Here is a 19,774-nt window from a genome sequence, read left to right as displayed (position 1 = left end):
ATTAATTGGGCTTGACACCAGTGCCAAATGGAATATTAATTTGAATTTGAATCTTCCTATCTTGCGTTGATAAGGTGAACATTTTAAAATAAAATTTCTGTTTGTTTTGGAAACTAAATGCATGTGCACACACAACGCAGGCTGCATCCAAGTCTTTCTTATGAGGATTCAGTGAAGGTTTTTTCTTGATTTTTCAAAGCAAACAGTGCTTAACAACATGTATTTTGGCATTTGCACTTTACAATTTTATTACCTTTTAATATCCTATTTGAACGCAATACATTCTAATAAAGTTACTTACTACTCTGACTCAAGTACTTATTTTAGATCTTTTACTTCTACTTGAGTCATTATATTTATAAAGTAACAATACTTTTACTTGAGTATTGTTACTGTTTACTCTACCAACCGCTGCAGAAAACACATTTTCCAAGATATTTCTGCAGTTAAGAGGAGACAATCATACATTTATACTGATCAGAGATTTATTTACGATTTGTCCAGATGAAATTATGTTATTACACTATAAAAAAATTAGCATTGCCTGATAGGGGTATAGCAGGCACAGGGTATGAGTTGCTCCGCAGTTGTTACATGAATCAGTAAATTGGATCATCACTATGAATATTAATCACTATTCCAATGCATTGAACTTCTTTTACCAACATAAAATGGTGTCAAGAAAATACAATATTTATCTCATAACAATCAAGTGAGTCTATTTTCTACTTAAAGAAGATAATTTAGCTTGCTTTGATTTATAAAAGGTCTGTATTTAAATAGCACTGTCCTAATGACAACTCAAAGGACTTTACCATACAAGTCACATCCACCCATTCACACACATACATACAAAGCATCTATGTGCAGCACTTTCTCCACAACACATCATTCACACACTGCTGGCCCAGATGTCAGGGGCAAATTGGGGTTCAGTATCTTGCTCAATGACACTTTGGCATGCGGAATGGGAGAGACAGGGATCAAACCGCCAACCTTCTGGTTAGCCGACGCCCCTTTGTATATCCCCTGTTATTTTCATATTTTCATTTAGACTCAAAATGACCTTAGGTAAGACCGACTCTCGAATTTGTAAAAATTTGAATGATTAATATTCATAGTCTTTAGAGTATTTCAGTTGTATGTTTAGATACAGTATGTTTACGACAAACGTGTAAAACCAAGTAAACATAAGGAAACAGCTCCTTCAGCAGGTTTTACTTCTTTATTTGACAGAACTTTTCACAGCTTACATATTAATTGTCTGAATGGTAGTTTGAACCAGTGCAGTCAGTGGAAAACAGAGACTACAAATTCTGCAGCTTTGTTAAGACGCTGACTTAAGCCTCGGACTCAAACATCTTCTTTCTGCCATCCATACCAGCTTTGTCTTCAATGTTTTTACGCCAGTCGCCGACATCACGCAGTTCCTTATCCTGAAACACCAAGACGACAGGAAATGGATCAGGATCAGGTGGTTTCAGGAAACATGACTTTACTTAACTCAACAAATCAGAAATTATATGTAAAAATCTGCATCAAAGAATCAAAAGTTCAACATCTGGCCAAGGCTGGACATCTGGAGGTAGATATAGATCAGGTGAAAAGTACAACCCTTTGGTCCCAAAGGGTTGTACTTGGACAAAGGTGTGTACTTTGGGACCAAAGTCAGGTAGTAAGAAAGAAGACTGCAGAGTGATATTGGCCATCTGTGTGTGTAGGCTTGTGCAATCGCCTTATCAGCTGCATTTCACTGTGCAATGAAGTCAGTAGCTGAGAATTTGTGTCACATGACCACACCTCATTATACAACCAAGATGGTCACAAGCATATTTGCTCTTTAAACAACATTTGTGCGGGACAAGAAAACGGAAAACAGAGTTGGTCTGAAACTAGCAAAGAAAGTTGCCTTGTGCTCTGCCCCGCTCTGTGCTAGTTAGATAGGGCGTGTTGTTTGGTACATCACTTTATTCACAGGCCTCTGTGTGTGTCTGCCAATAATAACATTCTGCAAGCAGCAGCTGCAAACACATTTACACTGCACATGTGAATGAACCAGCCAGCTCCTCACCTCCTCTTTCACCTCCTTCTTGACCTGCTTCAGGTTGGCCCTCAGGTCCATGTTGACTGTGTGTTTGGAGCCCAGCAGAGCTTTCAGCATGGCATCAGCGGACATACGCACTTTCCTCAGGACAGGCTTCTTGAATTTGCCCATCAGGTCCTGAACTTTGATCTTCAGGTCATCGATCTAGAAGGTGAAAAGCGGTGAGAGATACCCAGTGCGAAAATGAAGCCTGGTGGTCCCAATTTACTTCAATTATATTGGATTTGGCTGCAACACTGTTTACCACTAGTGGTGGGTAGATAATGAGTGAATTTTCGTTTTTCAGTGAACTATCCCTTTAAGAAAGGTTATAGGGTCAATAAAATTTATAGCAAACCTCACCAGTCTCCACTTTAGTTACCTTTTTATTCTGCCTGTTGTCTTGTTTCCTGTTTTATTTTGTCACTTCACTTCCTGATCCCTCTGTGTTACCCTCTGTCCTGTTATTTTGAGCATGACCCTGTCTCAGTGTCTGTGGGTTGTGTCTCTCACCAGTGTCATATCACCCTGTGGGGAGCATTACTGTTCCCTTAATCACTTTATTCATATTTTCCCAGAACTCCATACAGCATTTTTTATAAAGGGCACAGCTAATTTGGGTTCAGTGTATTGCTCAAGGTCATTTCGACACAGGGACAGTAGGGATCGAAACAACAACCTTACCGTGACATGGTCGCTATCTTTGGTAAACCATGGAACCTCTGCTACATTTTAAAATACAATTATGTAGGTTTGAACTATGAGTTTGTTCTGACTGAACCACTGAAGGTTCTGCAGGATTTATGTTAAATTATTTATCAATACGAATAATCTACCTCCTTGTCGGACTTGTTGACTTTCACCTCCAGGTTGTATCTATCCTCATCGATCACGTCGATCTTGTGGTGGATCTCCCTGCACAGCTCCTGAACACAAACATCGGTAAAATGTCATGATGCCAAAGTAATGCAGTGTACACAGATTATTTTAATATTCTTTTTTTCAGCACATACAAGATAAGATGGTAAATATTCCTTATTGCCATCAGGGTTTGATGATAAGTTGCTAACCACCAGCAGATGTTCAGAGTGATTACTAGTAGATGTCATGGACATCTTAGTGTCAGTGGGTGTTATGGTCTTTTAATCACATGACACCCTCTGAGAAGGCAGGACCATCACATACTGATTAGACCTGCGTGTGTGTCCCTAACATCGTTGGGCCCCGTTGGGGTCTGTCCTCCTTCAAAGTTAAGCATAACATCAACTAAATCTGATCAGTTACAGCCCCCCCCCACCCAAGTTATTTGTTAACATCACATCATCTTACGGAGCAGCAGAGCCCTTTATGGCACGGTGGTGTGGTGGTTTGCGCCAGGGTCTCTCTGTGTGGAGTTTGCATGTTTTCTCTGTATTAGAGTGGGATTAGATTTTAATTGGAGACTCTAATTTGACTGTGAATGTGAATGGTTGTTTGTCTCTACATATGTTGGCCCTCTGATACGCTGGGGAGCTGCTCTCGCCCAATGTAAGAGGTGATTGGCTCCAGCTCCCCCACGTGACCCGCAAAGGAAGTTGTTTAGATAATGAATGGAGGGGCATCAACTTCTATAGACATGATATGATTTCAGTCAATATTGTGAACCCAGTATCATAAGTCAACTATCAAGTGACTGGGTGATCATGTGTTGCTGTGTGTTTCTATGCGTTGGTGTTTGACATGCCTGCAGCTCCTGCATGCTCCTGGGCATGGAGACAGCAGGACAGTTCTCCTCCATGTACCTCCCCCTCTCCTCCTCTTGCTCCTTCTCCTCCTCCTCTAGCAAAACTTTGGCGATGGACAGCATCAAACTCTGCAGAGGAAACAGCCCGATAACGTGAAAACATGAAGGCACATCCAATATTGTTGATGCTACAAAATGCTGATTTAATCAATTTGTGTTATCTGTTGCTGTGAAAACATTTTTCTAGCAACCAATTTGTCATTTACGGAGCCCCGAAAGGTCATGGTGGGGATATTTCTGGGGATTCATTTGTTTTGAGTTATCTTGCAATATTTTTGCAATACTTCACAATACTTTTTTCCTTCTAAGCCATAAGTAATGGAGTTAGCCTCGGACTTAACCTGTACGGGCAAAAGACCAAACTAATCAAGTCCGACCTGAACCCGACAGCCATTCTGCTTTTTGTTTTTGTGTCTGTGATGTGATTAGAATGTAGCTTGCTTATGCTGGTCACTAGATTATGTCGCAGCTAGTCTGTGTTTAATATGATTAAAAGTTGAATAAGTGATTGTGTTCTACAGTCAGTGAACGTCATGACAGTGTCCGAACCTGACCTGAGCCTGATGCAGTAAATGAAAGCTGCACTGAGTTTGTGTTTCTGTCTCTGACACACATGGTTATTGCTTGTTTTCCCCCATAACAGACAAAAATCCGCCCAACCAATGTTCAGATTCTCAGATTCTCAGAGTTCTCTCCAGGAGAACACAGTACAGTAATCTGCAGGGTGCTGTCTGATTCAATCAGAACCAGTTACTGTACTCAGGACAACTGGGTAGATACAGATGACGTTACATGATTGGAACAGGAACCTCTTGCAAGATGAAGCAAAACATATTGCGTACCAAACTATTGCAAGGTAACGCAAAACCTTTAGAGGGAATGCAAAAGTGATCCTCAAAGATTTCTGGTTGTGACCCTGCGGGGCTCCGTAGCAAATCACCTCTGCTTGCTTTACAAAACACTATAAAACAACAATGTTTTATACAAGGACTTTTACCTTTATGTGATGCTTGCGACTCGAGGACATTTTTTTTCTGAGGAGAAAAAACAGTCACAATGTTATTGTGATTCATATAAATGATTTTGTAATCATAAATATGCAAAGTAAATATGCAATTTTTTTTCTTTTTGGATGGTTTTAAGGCTAAAATTAAAATGAGATGAAACACAAATATTTGCACAAACACTTGTGGAATATGGAGAATCATGTTTGAAGCGAGCTTATCATTAGAGGAGCAAAATGGAAAGAACTTGAATATATGAATAAGACCAGGGTTACTTACTCTGACATGTTGACGTTTGTTTGGCTTCAAACCCTGCACAAAAAAACAACGTTCCTTTTCTAAATACTGAAATGTAAAGACAGACGACTGGAGAGACAGGTGAAAACTGTCATAGGTGGTTATTTATCAGGAAAAGTTATTAACAGTGTGGCTAACACAAACAGGGAAACAGGACACGAGATGAATGTGGGGTCAGGCTCAGGAGGAACAGGACTGGAATCCCTCTGTTTAGTCTCTCGGGGATAATGGCTCCACTCAGAGGAAACCCAACACTGGCTCCCGGCTCAGTGGTCAGCCTTGACTGAGGAAAAAACCCTCTTGTCTAAATTAGGGCAAAGATCTGGGGTCCATTTGTCTCCCTACGGGCATCCCTGTCTGTCTTCTGGAAGATTATCAGCAAACACCTGATACCTCCTCTGTTGCTACAAACATCTCAGACATAAGACATCTTCTCCTAAAATAGAGACCCGATCAGACGGAAAACAGAACTGAAGCCTCTTACATCTTTAACTAAATGTCTAAAAGATGTCACAGCCATGATTTCTTGTTTTAGTTTTCAATATGTCAAAACTTTAAGGTTAGGGTTTGGGTTTTTTTTGTGCCTGAACCCAGAAAATGTGTCTGATCTGGTATTTCTCTTAAAACTGTGTTTTTAATAACAGACAGAAGGGATCAGGAGCAGCTCAGGCTGATACTGTTCCATCAAATAATTACAGAAGCAGCACTAAACCCCACTGTGCAGATCAATGAAAACATTTTTTGCTCCCAATACTGATCAGAATCCTTTGACACAGAAAAAGTGGCAGTACCAAGTGAGCCTGTGGATCTAAATTTCAAATAACAGATGAAAGAAGGTTTAGAAATAGATTCGGCTTCATATCACCAACATAATCCATCAAAAAGAAAGAAAACATAGCTGGCTCTGATCCTCCAGATTCAGGCCTTTGACACAGAGTGTCGATACTAGTAATGTCTGGTGCAATATTTCTCATCCGACACTGTTTGAGTCTTAGTTTTTTCAACAGAATAATGAAGAAAAGATGAGAAATGCTTCAGGATTAAAGTAGCCATTAAAAGTTACAGACTTGAGACAAGAACTGACCCAGCAGATTGACAGTAAAGATCCCCAGTAAGAACCACAGCAGCTTAATGGACTCATTGACACATTAGCCACGACAACAGATCTGGTCCCTACAAGAAAGTTTAGCCATTTTATGACTGACTTAGTGTATTTCAATGGTTCCAATTATGCTTTATTGTTACGATTCAATTATTTCATATTTTATATTGGATTTATACATTGTAATTTTCAATATAAAACGTCAGTACACTTGTATAGTTATACAGTGATAGTCTAAATGATTTTTATTTAAAACAGGAAGAAATTCTGGAAGAAAACTTTTAAACTATTAAAGATGTTTCATTCTTTCATAAATTATGTGAATATAAACTGATGATTGTGATTCGGATGTTTTGCCTTGAGACCAGAGGAGCTCACATGTAGATCTTATTGAAATTTACGTTTAAAAAACTTTTATATATGTACTATTAATTAAAATATAGAATATATAATGCAATATATATATATATTACAATGTAAAATATAGAAAATATACAGACACACCATAATTAAATAACTAATAGCATCCTTGATAATGAAATGTGATAGGAACATCAATGCAGATTATTGCGAAACTTCCTGTTATTGTATGTGATTAAACATGAAGCCAGAGATCACTCTATCAAATCTGACACATAAAATCTATTCAAACAGTTTGTGATGACAGCGATAAACACTGGGACTATCACTTTCCAGCTCGAGTCAATTTTCACCAACACACCTCATCACTGACCGTAGGCTATTAATGTTAAAATAAAACAACATCATCACCTTCATCCAACAGTCACAGATTCTAAAGAGCTGGATTATTTTTTAATTCTGTTTATCCAAAACATCCAAAACAACAAATACATTTATAATCTGCCAAACAACTGGATCAACAAGTTTCCATAAGAATCCAATATGTGCTAAGAAATCCGCTGCAGCAGAGAAAAGACAAAGATTTCTCACCTTTTGGCCAGAGTTGGAAATGGAGCAGAGCAACAGAGGTGGGCAGCAGATCCGTTTGGGAACTAAAAGTCTGTTTATATTGTATTCCCCAAAAGCAAAGGAAACCCCAGCTTTCTCTTTATGGAAGTAGATTTTCTTAGAGACCAATGGGCTCACCAGCAATCTTATATCTGGCCTCTCCTCCGCTCTTAAATCTCCTCCCTATCAGACCATTATAAATAACCCCCAGCCTTCTGATTGTTTTACTGATTGCATTATTTCCCCCCGAGCCCCAAAAGGAAAGTGCTCACAGAAGGAGGAGGTGAAAATGAGGAGAACTAGAAGGTGATATTTCTCAATACACCAAATATGATTAAATATGAACACTGCTTTAGACTTGTTGTTTAAGGGAAGGATGACTCTGAGGCAGGCTTTAGTGAAGGAAACCAGGGAACAGCGGTGATGAAAGTTGAGGAGACAGCAGGTGGGAGGGAGTGGAGTTTCAAGACGGTCATTTAAGACACGCTTAATGGAGGCTGTTAAGAAGCTGTTAACAGGAGCTGCCGAGTGAAGGAGTGAAAGTGAGAGGAGGGAGACACGGCAGGGAGAGAGACTCCCTGAACTCAGAACACTCAGGATTTTTCTGCAGGAAGAACCAAGTAAGAAAGGGCAGCAGGAGTATTTCTTTCATTTGGCCTGTGAAAAGATTTCAGGGGCTTGTTCTGCTCAGTGTTGACCCTTGAGGTTGGCAGGCAGCACACATGGGTTGCTGTACCCGTTAGACAAGCTTGACAAAGACGCTGCTTTTCTAGAGAACGAACCTCGACTTGACGCCACCTTTGTTTACAAGTTCAGTTAAGCAGTAACATTTTGAGTAACAGCGACAGAAAACTCTCCATCTCAGACATGTGGGAAAGCAGGAAATGAAAACAGCACAGATCACATTGGTGCCATATTCTTCATTGAAATGTCATGACGTTGCAGCTATGAATGGTGTCCTATTTATAGCAATAAACATGGCAGACTAATTTTCAGATTCACAGTAATGCAGATGTTGCATTCACTAAAAACAAAGGACTCTATTGTATTATTTTATATTTTTGGAAAAGTACAATTTATAACATTAAATATATAACACATGCTGCAGGGACAGAGACAGACCAAAAGTTGTTAAAGAAAGTGTCCTTGGTGCCATCATTATAAAAGAAGTGAAACTTGAATATTTGATGTGCACTATCTGTCTACAGTGATAGTGTTGTAACATTTAATGTAACAGTTTGAGAAGTTTGCAGCTTTCTAAAGGACTACCACACAACCTCCAACACCTCCACCTCCAAGTCCTCCAACTACAGAGGCTACATCCATATTGCCACATGTTCTAGTTTGAAAACAGTGTCCTTTTGAGACAGTGTTTTTACTCTGTTTATTACAGTTTGTCCTGGTTGGTCAAATTCAGAATCTGTTGGCCCGCTCAAAGCATCACAGAGGGTGAGTTAAAGATCTTTAAACAAAAATTTTTATTTCTTATTCCTTTATAGGTGGACTCTGGTTCAGATTTATCAGAGAATTATCAAAAGAAATGTATGTTTGGCAAATTATTTAGTGCTAATTTAAATTTAACCAACTCACAAATCATGATATTTTTCCCTTCTTTCCATGATATAAGCTGCTTTTAGCAAGAGAAAAGTATCAATTCTGGAAACAGACACAACACGTGTTCTCTGGCTTTCGCAGTCAACACCAGAACAACAGTCGAGTACATATCTTTCTTTAATATTTCAACAGTACAAATTATATGTGACTTAAGAAACATGACATGAGAAATACATCGTTTCACATTTCTGAACATCATACTCATTGAGAACATTCTGGGCCACTGAGAAATCACCTGAGAGAATGAGTTAGAAAACCTATTCAGTTTGATTTGATGACTGTGACTTGAAATATGCCGACACTCAGTCTACTACAGTGGGCATTAATAACATCGAGAAGTATACCGTCTCCTGTCTCACGTCCTGCATTAGTAAAACACCAGTACTGTACACGAATGGATAGCAAATATATTACAGCAAGGACCTTTTTACACAAATATCATGTTTATACTTTTCTTTTTTGGGCCAAAATAAAACATCAAAAAATATTCAACATTGTACAACATATTAAGAGAAGATAAAGTCATACAAAGTGTGCAAATGTCACCGTACGGTCACGAGACAACTTCAAATCAAGGCACCATACTTTTAGTTTCCACTCCTACCACACGGCTCACATCAAGACTGGACTGTGCTGCATACAACTGTCCTGTACAACTTATTCTCACTGAGGCTGCCCAAGTAAGTACATCGAAATTAAATGAAAAACAAAAAAGGAAAAGACAATGGCAACATTTTAGCCTTCATTTTACTATTTGCATAACTTTAATTTTCAGAAAGGTTTGGTAGGAGTGTTTGTTCCCCAATTATAAATATGCTGGACACTCTTAGCTTGATTTATCTTTACTGGCTGATGAAATAAAATGAAAACTGATGACAAATATCCAGCAGTGGGCTAATGTCTCTGTGTCATCTAGGCTTCACATTTCAGAGCATGTTTTGCATGAAGAATGTGTCACAGTTTCTATTGAGCTCAGAGAAAAACTGTGGGTTAATATCTTTCTGCTTTATACCTTCAGCTTTGATGATCAGAGTCAAAATTCAGACCATGACATGTTGCATACAAGAAGTTTCTTCACTGATTGAACGGGATGCTAACGGACCACAAAACTGAACCAATCGCTAATATCATCCATCACTTCACCCGGAGCACACTACCAGCTAACGAATTTAGAGCTGGACCAACTATTTGTAAGCCTCAACCTTTTAAACCCAAAACAAGTTTATGCTTTTGTTAACAATACCTTAAATTTTGATGATGGAGCTTCAAATTTCGGAGTTATATGTTTTGTAACCACTGAACTGAACCTGCTCAACTTTCAGCTGCTTGGTTGAATTGCTGTACTCAGCGTATTTCAGTTAAAATTTAGATTGAACCATTTGCAAACTACAACCAAACATAGCAAATGAACTGAACCCAACCTGTGTGAACTGCAAAAAAAACATGTGCATGAACCTTTCTTTTTTTAAATTACTTTTTGCAACTGGTAGCAATGAATAAAACTATGCAAATACATGTATCTGCATAGTAGGGTCATATTAGCATCCACAGCAGCAAACCAAGCTTCCCTAAACCCTCTCTTAAATTGCACCTTCACATGACAGAATGGCAAGAGATCATATGAAAAACTGAACAGAAAGAGGATAAATTATTTCTGCTGTAATTAATGACACAAAATACACTAGCATGCAGTGGTGAAAAGCAGATGGGATGCAAAACCGTGCAGATATTGTTAGAGCACAAACCCTAATGGAGCTTACCTGACAAGCAGGCTTAAAACATCACTCCACAATTGGAAAAATGTACCATTTAAATGATGTCATTACTGTATGTTCACCTTGGACTGTGAAAAATGTCACACCTTGATCTACTTGTGCTAATAATAATAATAATAATAATACCAGAATCATCTAGTTGACATAGGAGACAATCTGTAATCATTGGGGAAGTGGATACATACTGATAATAGGAAGGCATCAATTGACGTGATGGTCCCATTTAAACAAAAACAGCAGGTTGGCTGATGTGGAAGAACATCAGAGTATCAGTTAACAGACCCGGTACTAACATCCATCCTGAGTGATCCGAGAAGTGATGCAGTGGTGACACATTTGTACGTTGGCGTACTGCAAATCAAGAAAACACAACACAAGCGCTGCAAAACGTCACAACACAAGAAGACATCAATTTAACGACGGGTTCAAATCTTTGTGACGTTATTGAAGTCGGCTTCTCGTCAGTGGTGATCGAACTTCACAAAACATTGAACTACAGACAGGTTCATCACTTTTTTGGGTCCCCTGGAAACATTGTCGTTTTCGCAATTTGCAGCGCGTTTCTGTATTTGCCTGTGTTTTGACTTTTTGCAGATATTGTGTCATCAAATTGATGAAGTTGTTTTTTCGATTTGCATGTGTTTTCTTAATTTGTTTTGCATTGAGCTCTCTCAGCCACCGTACATTTGAGACCTGATCGATCAAGAACGTGAATGCGTCCTGAGCCACATTGAAGGATCACCTATTCAGCTGACGTCCTCTGACCCATAAGTATTTATACTCTAGTCAGTTTAGTAGATACTGCCACAATATTAATATTGGCCTCCACGTTTTCTAAAATGGATAAATCTTATTTCATTGAACAGCTGTGCGCAGATTCACTCTGCTCTATCCATCTCAAACCAAGACACACACACACACGCACGCACGCACGCACGCACACAAGCTCAAACTTCCTACTTTCTATTTGGGCTTTATGAACAGACATTATGTGTTAATTTGCATATAGAGCTTGGAAGTGTGATCTGATCACACGTGGTCGCTGGAGAGACATTTTTACTGCCAGGTGTGGACAGATGTACTGAGAGCTGACCAATTGTGATCAGATCTCTCAGGACGGATGTTAAAATCAGGTCCTATGGGGCCAAAAGAGGTCAGATATCAAACCTCACTTTTCTGAGTACTGACTCAGCTGTGTCTGGAGTCATATATCCAGTGTTGGCACAAGTGCTGAAACTAGATGATTAATCAAGTAGCTCATATATAGAGGATTAATCAGCTACAGTTTCAACAATTGTGTGATGTTTTAAGTAATTTATCAAAAGCAGAAACAAAAATCATTCTCCGACGTGAAGATATGCTCCTTTTTTGTTTTGTGTCACTGCAAGTTGAATATTTGGGAGTTTGGCAAAACAGGACCTTGTGAAGACATCAACTAAAACTGTAAAGAACATGAGTTTTTACCTTCATCTGATATTTGACAGACTTTAATGATATATCAATTGAAAGATAACAGGTCAAATTATATAATTTTAATATTATTTGCAGCCTTGTTAGACCGTGGTCAAATCATTATGATCAGAAAATAAACTGATTATCATAACCTGCTTTTTATCATATTAACATCATTTTTTTGTTGTGTTTGGGTTATTTGATCAAAGAGCAGTGGTAGAAAACAAACATAAGATACTGAATAAAAGTTCATGTTGTTTTTGTAGCAGCCCAACACAATAAACAAATGTCAACTCAAGCTATCGGGCAACTCATATGATGTGAACCATGTAGCCACTTTAATTGAACCATAATCTTAAAGGGATAGTTCACAGAACATTTTTAATTCACTAATTATCCACTCACCACTATGCCGATGAAAGGTGGGTGAAGTGTTTGAGTCCACAAAACACTTCTGGAGTTTCAGGGGTAAACAGCGTTGCAGCAGAATCAAATACAATTGAAGAAATTAGTGACCAAAGCTTCAGACGTAATATAATAACAGAAAAGACATAACATGCCTTTATACTGCTCGTGTGGTGTCATCCAAGTGTCCGTAAGGCCTGACATTCATATTTGTCTTGAAACAAGGTTATTTACACCATGTTTTAGCCTAAATGTCCTCTGATATCTTCTGACGAGGTGCATTCATGGACCTTCTGGCACACCATCAAGTGGCTACATCCACTAGCGTAGCCACTTCCAGATGACTTTTAGGCATAAAACACGGTGTAAATAACCTTGTTTGAGACAAATACGAATTTCGGGCTTGCGGACAATTGGATGACACCACATATGCAGTATGTTGTGTTTTTCCTGTTGATTTATTACGTCTGAAGAAGAGGTCACAATTCACTTCATTTGTGTTGGATTCTGCTGCAACAAAAGGTTAATTCTGAGACTCCAGAAATGTTTGGTGGACTCAAACACTTCATCCCCTCCTCCATCGGCATAGTGGTGAGTAGATAATGATTGAATTTCCATTTTTCAGGGAACCATCCCTTTAATCTGGTTAGTCTAATAGGTGTGTAAACATGCCAACTGTCAAACTCAAAAAATATTTAAACAATATTTAAATAAAAAAATCAATACTTGCATTAAACAACCCTGTGAGTAGTGCAAAAATCTTCTCTTGCAGTGTAAACCCTGAATCGCAGTTCAGCGGCACTCAAACACTAATACTGAAAATCCACAGAGATGCACGACACCCAGCCTCACTGCATACACTCAAGTTCAAATCAACAAAGCCACAGTTTGAGCACCACCAGAGAGATAAATCAAACAAACTGTGGCTAAAAATGGGGCTACAGTCTTCCTCACGGAGGAGAGGTCGAACCGTTCATCTTCCATCAAGTATGACCTCGGAAAAACAAAAAAGAAACTGCATGAAAAGGTCACAAACAACAGAAGCTTTACATTTAAATCACGTGTCCGTGTGCAAAGTTCCCTCTTGCGATAGAAGCCGATAAATCAATGTAATCCAGTCAGTGGTGATGGATCCAATGGTGACAAATCACACGTATGTCCTCTGTTCTTCTGAGTGGCAGCTTTGTTTCAACAGGGTCAGAAACAAACTATTTTTAACCCACCGACAGTGGCTTCAAACAACTATTTCACCAGCTAAACATATTTTAGGAAGAAAAACAAGCCTCCAAACAAATGATTGCCTGGTACTTATTTCTGGCTCAGATCTTTGTGTAAAAATCTATATAAAACTGATCTAAGCTCACACCTGTAATTTCTAAAAATGCATCTTGAGTGGCCACTTGTGTTTCAGTTTCACATTGGAATTTGATTTAAATCAGTGTGTGGAGTTTAACTGCTTTTAAAGCACAGTTCAGGCTCAGCAGCTATGGAGCCACAAAGGAAGTCTCGAGGTTTACGGATACCTTATTGGTTCTAATAGTTAAAGATTTTGACCACCAGTGGTGCTATAGACTAATGTTTTTATGAACAGGCCCCAGTTTTGTCTTTATCTCATGCTCCATTTGCATGTGGTGGGGGGGTGTATTAGTTGCATATTTTGAAAGTGTAGATTTATATAATAATCATAATGTTGTGATTTTCAGACACCTGAAGGGCAATTCCACACCTGTAGCAGTGTTTCTGTGCATCAAAACCCACCAACTCAACATTCTGTATCTGTTGGCTGCATCTAATAGACTGATATTGGTCTTTCCAACAGTGGTGAACATACAGTATTAACAGACCATATATGCCACATATAGCTCACCAAGACGCATTTTATTTCCAGGTGTGAACGTGGCCACAGACTCATCTGATGAGTAATTTCCCACCCTTTACTGGAATGACATCAATAATCTCCTGAGATCTCCCATTAATAATTTCCCCTGATAGAAAACACCACCATGACGGCATGGCACAGAACTGGAGCAGGACTATATCAACTATACAGCCAACACTATTACATTGTGATACCACGAAGCTGTATACATTACAGTGAAGTCTATTGCGTCTCCTGTTCTGTGAGAGGGGAGGAACAACGGACAGGTCACATTTATAGGTTTGAGGAGAAAATACATCAAATTCATACATTTTACAGCCACTGAACTCAGGTGAGGACAATAACATCCAGTTGACCAGTCGACAGGGCAAAGTACAACTGCCCTTGATTGTTTTTAGGAAAATATTTTATACCATAAGCAGCAGCTGAGCATGTTGGGAAAGTGAGTCAGGTCCACGCCACTTTGCGTGAGATGGCCTGTTTAAAGCACTCAGGGTTGACGTTGCCCCCGGGCCGCAGCGCCCTCTCCAGGCTCACCAGCACATTCTGGTGACATTCCCTGATGTTGACCGGGTACTTGGCCCTCAGCAGCTCGTAGGCGGCAATCAGCCTCATGTTCTGCTTCACCATCAGGTACTGGATGATACACGTCGGTGCCAAGGAGAACCCGTCCCGACAGTGGACCAGGACACGCTTCCTCTTCTCTGTGGAGGCGTCAATGCATTCGTTGATGTCCTCGAAGCAGCACTGTTTCAGGGCCGGGCCGTCACCCAGAGCCTCCGGCACGTCTCCAATGTCTACCTTGAGGCGAGACCAGCTGTGTCGGGCACCGCGAGTGCAGGTGCAGGGTATGAGGCTGAGGCTGGGGCCCGGTTCCCCCGGCACGCTGCTCATATCTATGATACTGTCAATGTTGTTGCGGCACAAGGTGCGTCCATTGTATGCCGCATTGAGGTTGCCAACATAGATGTAGTCCGTCACTTTGGAGATGACAGGTTCAGAGTACTGGAAGTGTTCAGGGCCGCTGGGTTTAGGCTCAGGTGTATCGGGGCCCCTGGCTCCTGCCGGCCCCGTGGCAGCTCTCCTGCTGTAGTTGCGCAATTTCTTGGAACCAGAACGGGACGGCGGGTTGGAGTCAGACTCAGAGCTGCTGTTCCAGGGCGGAGAGAAGAGAGAGAAGCGGCTGGAGGATTTGCTCTTGTTGAGGATCTCCACTGGACTGGACAGGCTGGAGCTGGACGCTGTGGTGGAAGCTGAGGCGCAGAACAGGGAGGCTCGCTCCAGAGAGCCTGTGCTGCTGGCAGCTCCTGCACTGTGGGCCTGCTCCATCTGCAACAAACACACACATCTGACATCTACTCAACTGTAAACCCAACAAATCAGTTGAGTTCCTCAGGCTTTTTTAGTCCCTGACCCAGTCCGGACATTTGTGTCACCCCTACAGAGGAGATATCAGGTTGTCACATGAATGTGAGTAATGCACACTTTTATCTTCATGTGCTTCGAATAGGATTCAGTTAATAAATACTTATTGTCAACCCCACCTCAGTAGGATTGAACGACAGAGTATGAGGGCCGTATTGAAGAAAAAAAATAAACTGTGATTTTAAGAATAATGTTGTATTATGAGAAAAAACTTCAGAATTTAACAAGCAAAAAAGTTATAATATTATGAGAATAAGGTCAATTATATTGTATTTGTATGTCTATTATTTGTATAGCTCATATTCACAAATCACAATTTGTCTCATAGGCCTTAACAAGTTGGGACATACTCTGCCCTTATCCTTCAGCAAGAGTAAGGAAAGGAAAGTTGTAATTTATTCTCAAATTATTCAGCATTTTTTTCTCAACCAATGTTTATCTTGCAAATAAACCATTTTCGATTCCCCCCCTAACATGCCACAGTAGGATTGTAAATCTTTCTGTAACTTACTTTATTTCTGGCTTGTAGCAGCTGCATGTTGTGCAATGTTTGAATGTACCTGAGCTTTGAGGTTGTTCTTCCACTCCTGCGTCTCCAGAGCTTTGAAGCGGCCGCTGCTGTCGGAGGAGACCGACACGCAGAGGGGCCGGTGAGCTCTGGGGGGGAGCTGGGGGGTAAGGGCCACGGGGACGGGCCTCGCATCGGCGTGCTCGGTCCTACTCATCATTAGATTTGGACAGGAGCCTGAAACACAGGAGATATATTAGAGCCAGGTATCAGACGTATGTGTCTGTGGTTGTGCTTAGCTGTCAGTGGCACTGATGAGCCAGATTTTATGAAGCTACACTATTTGACTCTTATTTGGAGAAAAACAGCTTTGACCAACTCAGGAGTAAAAAGTAAATCTGCCTACTTGGTTTGTTTTTTGTGCCAAACGAACCTGGATAAGAATAAACGGTGCATTATTAATGTACATTCTGACACAAATTTTGTATAAATTGTAAGGTGGAAACCAGAAGTAAAAACTGTAATCATCTGTTGTATTTTTCTTTTTTTCATTTCTTCAATTTTATATATTCCTAAATATGATAACATTCAAAAAAAATTATGAATTGTACACTCAAGAGCAACTAAGGCGGAAATCCAAACAGACCTAACATTTTAATTTAGAAATGTTTCACTTTAGCTACATTTACTTTTGCTGGCATCCACACAACCTCCAAGTTCCAACACTGCAGCTTGTGTTTTATTTTGAAAATTCTGCCTGGACATGGAAATGGACATTTTTAAAAGCTTGATTTCCAACACAACAGATGATTTTTCCAGTGATTTCACTTATTTTATGTATGTCATGTGATATAATCAATGGACATTATTTTTCTGGAAGAGACCAAAGACAATCTTGCTGTCTCGACTGGACATTTAAGTGTATTCTAGTCTGTTCTAATAATGAAAAATCAATCGGCTCATGGTAACCATTTTACCTTTTGATGTTATGATTCTTCCTAATTTTTTCAAACAGGGCACTGCCTGAAGTTGAGTTTAGTTGACAGGATGAAGATAATGAAGTTCCACAGAGAAATGACTTCCACAGACAACTTACAGGCGTTGTTGTAAACCATGTCCTAAATGTTTTAATAACAAGAATAATAATATAATAATGTTACTAGACCTTCTGTCACTAACCACTTGAGTGGAGTTAAGCAGGTTATATTTGTGTTAACTTCTCACCAGAAGTTAAGAAATACTGTGCTGTGGGCTCATACAGACACATTGCTAGTACTTATTTTTGACTGTGCTAATCTGAGTTTACTGATTTTGCAATGGACTGACAGGTCATACAGATGATGATGTACATTGAGAACCTCAGCCGGTTCTGGTGCCAGCAGTATCTTCTCCCACTGATGCTCTGTGACGGGTACAAAACTCTGGCCTTCCCATTTGATTCCTCATAACCAAGCAGCAGCAGCAGCAGCAGCAGCAGCCCCTGTTAACACCTCTGCCTGCACATTGCAATCTAAAGCATCAGAGTATACAGCATTAGATGTTTTTGCCATGGAGGGTTTCACTTACCAGCACATTCTGAGCGGGCGATGGACTGAATCTGCAGCGAGTTTGGGTTTTTAAACAGACCGTGGAGAGTCCTGGCTATACCTGTGAACGAGAGGTCACCTTGTTGTAAACATAACAAACCCATGCGGCTGCTTGGAAGCGGTGACACTGAGGGTTTGCTAGCACAGAAATAAAGAAAACACCGGCCTTACCGATCCCTCCATTCTGCTTGCGGAGCACTTTCTTATCCAGCAGCTTGTGCGCACTCAGATCTTTGTCCCACTCTCCCTCGGCTTCCATGTTCCGCCTCCTGCAGACAGAGGCACAAAAACCCGGCTCAGGCGGCCCGTCATCTTTGGCAAGCCGGCCAACGCTTCAGCTCCATGGGGCGGACGTGACTTCAGCTGCGGGCGGCGTGGACGGACTCTGCTGCTAGCATCACCGGCTAAGTTAGCCGCTAACAGCAGCCTGCTAGCTAGCTCACTGCTGTGCGGGTCTCATGTTGACGGGCTGATGGAGACTCTAACCGTCCGTCATGTCTACTCCCAAACCGCGGCAGACTGAAGGGTGCACACCGGGGGACTGGGCGAGCATGTGGTCGCAATCGCTGAAAAATGCTACGCGTTAGCAAGTTGGCCACCGCTGGCTAGCACGGCTGCTTGCTGCTCGTGTACGGGCGCTGCAGCTCATGACGCCCCAACTACAACTACATGTTGCGTGTGTCTGCGGCTAACATCGCTGTGTGTCGGCGGCGAACATCGCTGACACACCGCTGATGTGACCGTTTCCACGGAGCTTCGGTGACTAATTAGCTACTGAGCAGCTCCGCTAGCCGAGCGGCATCACCGCCTCAGAGCCAGGGGATGGGGGTCGACCCTGGGTGCAGACTTCCAGGTTATGTGAAACCTAATCTGACGACAGACAGTGTCAGGCAAACAGTTGAGGTGATAAGTAAATGTAATGAAGTGAGATGATGCGGAGGGTCGCTGAAGAGGAGCGGAGCATGTACGTGCTGGGAGAAGAAAACTGCCTGGAAGACTAAACTCAGCAGATCAAAATCATATAATATCAGACTCACTTGATGAACATACCGGCGTCTCCCACAAGGGCGGAACTAGTCAGTTTATCAATGAATTCGACTTCAACTACCGGCAAGGCGCAAGCAGAAGTGAAAAACGACCGCCTCTTCAGTCATTTTCATCCTAACAATGCTATTTTACTTAATTAAATGACCAACCGTTTATTTCTTTATAGTAAATTAGCAAGTACAAATATAGAAAAATATTTGTTTTTCTCAAAAAGCTAAATCTTGGATAAGAGACAGTGGCTACCTAATATTATTGTAATAATCCAAAAGCACCTAATTTTATATCATAATAACAAGCTTCTCATGGTACAGTCTACACTGAAACTTCATATGCATGGATAAAAGAAAGCTTTTGTCAAAAGGCTAAATTGATAAAAAGAAAAGGATCACTGATTTAATATTTCCAGTAGACCAACATTTCAACACTACTGTGTGTTTGTCACTGTTTAAAATTTTAAGAATCAGCCATTTTGAGTAAAGCAATGGTTTCATGTAAAGTTTGTTGCAGTAAATTGAGACCGTGCTGACAGTTTATCTGCACTAAAAGAAGAGACAGAAGTGTATCCACGTTGTGAGTCCTGAGAATGTTACATCCTGGAAATGCTTAGTCATATAATCACTTTACAGAGACGCAGGAAATACAACACTAGCAAATGATTGGATTTAATATAATTAGTTCAATATTCAATTTAGATAGTTGGTTAGTTTCCAGCTGCTTCATTAGCTTACAAGCTGCTTTTGTTTAGAGGTTCAGCAATGTCCAGAGGTAGTATCATAATAACTGGAAATGTCTGAAAAGTAATAATACACATTTAAATCTGTACAAAAACATGTGGCTACTTTTCC

General features: G+C 40.4%; 2 protein-coding genes across 2 annotated transcripts; both read right to left on the bottom strand.

Annotated features, from left to right (window-relative positions):
• Nucleotides 1-1,221: 1,221 nt before the first annotated feature.
• Nucleotides 1,222-7,412, bottom strand: LOC118109770 (troponin I, fast skeletal muscle). Its single transcript, XM_035157143.2, has 7 exons — nt 7,221-7,412; nt 5,150-5,182; nt 4,864-4,900; nt 3,807-3,935; nt 2,920-3,009; nt 2,072-2,248; nt 1,222-1,436 (listed from the first exon to the last, which is right to left on the bottom strand). Exons 2-7 carry the CDS (start codon nt 5,155-5,157, stop codon nt 1,341-1,343), a joined length of 537 nt encoding a protein of 178 aa, XP_035013034.1. The 5' UTR covers nt 5,158-5,182; nt 7,221-7,412; the 3' UTR covers nt 1,222-1,340.
• A 1,539-nt stretch (nt 7,413-8,951) lies between these two features.
• On the bottom strand, nt 8,952-18,921 carry LOC118109767. The gene is made up of 4 exons (XM_035157135.2): nt 18,054-18,921; nt 17,863-17,943; nt 16,349-16,533; nt 8,952-15,692 (listed from the first exon to the last, which is right to left on the bottom strand). The coding sequence occupies exons 1-4, from the start codon at nt 18,139-18,141 to the stop codon at nt 14,811-14,813; spliced, it is 1,236 nt and encodes a 411-aa protein (XP_035013026.1). The 5' UTR covers nt 18,142-18,921; the 3' UTR covers nt 8,952-14,810.
• Nucleotides 18,922-19,774: the final 853 nt, after the last annotated feature.

The sequence above is a fragment of the Hippoglossus stenolepis genome, chromosome 5 (assembly GCF_022539355.2).
Source record: "Hippoglossus stenolepis isolate QCI-W04-F060 chromosome 5, HSTE1.2, whole genome shotgun sequence".
NCBI lineage: Eukaryota > Metazoa > Chordata > Actinopteri > Pleuronectiformes > Pleuronectidae > Hippoglossus > Hippoglossus stenolepis.
The sequence above is the reverse complement of the archived record's forward strand: the minus strand, read 5'-3'. Positions and strand labels throughout refer to the sequence as shown.

What these genes read in the sequence shown, in the direction of transcription:
- LOC118109770 (XM_035157143.2), bottom strand. An exon ending in GGAGCATGCAGGAGCTGCAG is followed by an intron (nt 3,010 to 3,806) that starts GCATGTCAAACA and finishes GTTTGTGTTCAG; the next exon opens with GAGCTGTGCAGGGAGATCCA. An exon ending in AGAAGGAGGTGAAAGAGGAG is followed by an intron (nt 1,437 to 2,071) that starts GTGAGGAGCTGG and finishes TTGGTGTTTCAG; the next exon opens with GATAAGGAACTGCGTGATGT.
- LOC118109767 (XM_035157135.2), bottom strand. Translation starts at nt 18,141, where the DNA reads ATGGAAGCCGAGGGAGAGTGGGACAAAGATCTGAGTGCGCACAAGCTG. An exon ending in CGCCCGCTCAGAATGTGCTG is followed by an intron (nt 16,534 to 17,862) that starts GTAAGTGAAACC and finishes CCTGTGTTTCAG; the next exon opens with GCTCCTGTCCAAATCTAATG. An exon ending in AGAACAACCTCAAAGCTCAG is followed by an intron (nt 15,693 to 16,348) that starts GTACATTCAAAC and finishes TGTTTGTTGCAG; the next exon opens with ATGGAGCAGGCCCACAGTGC.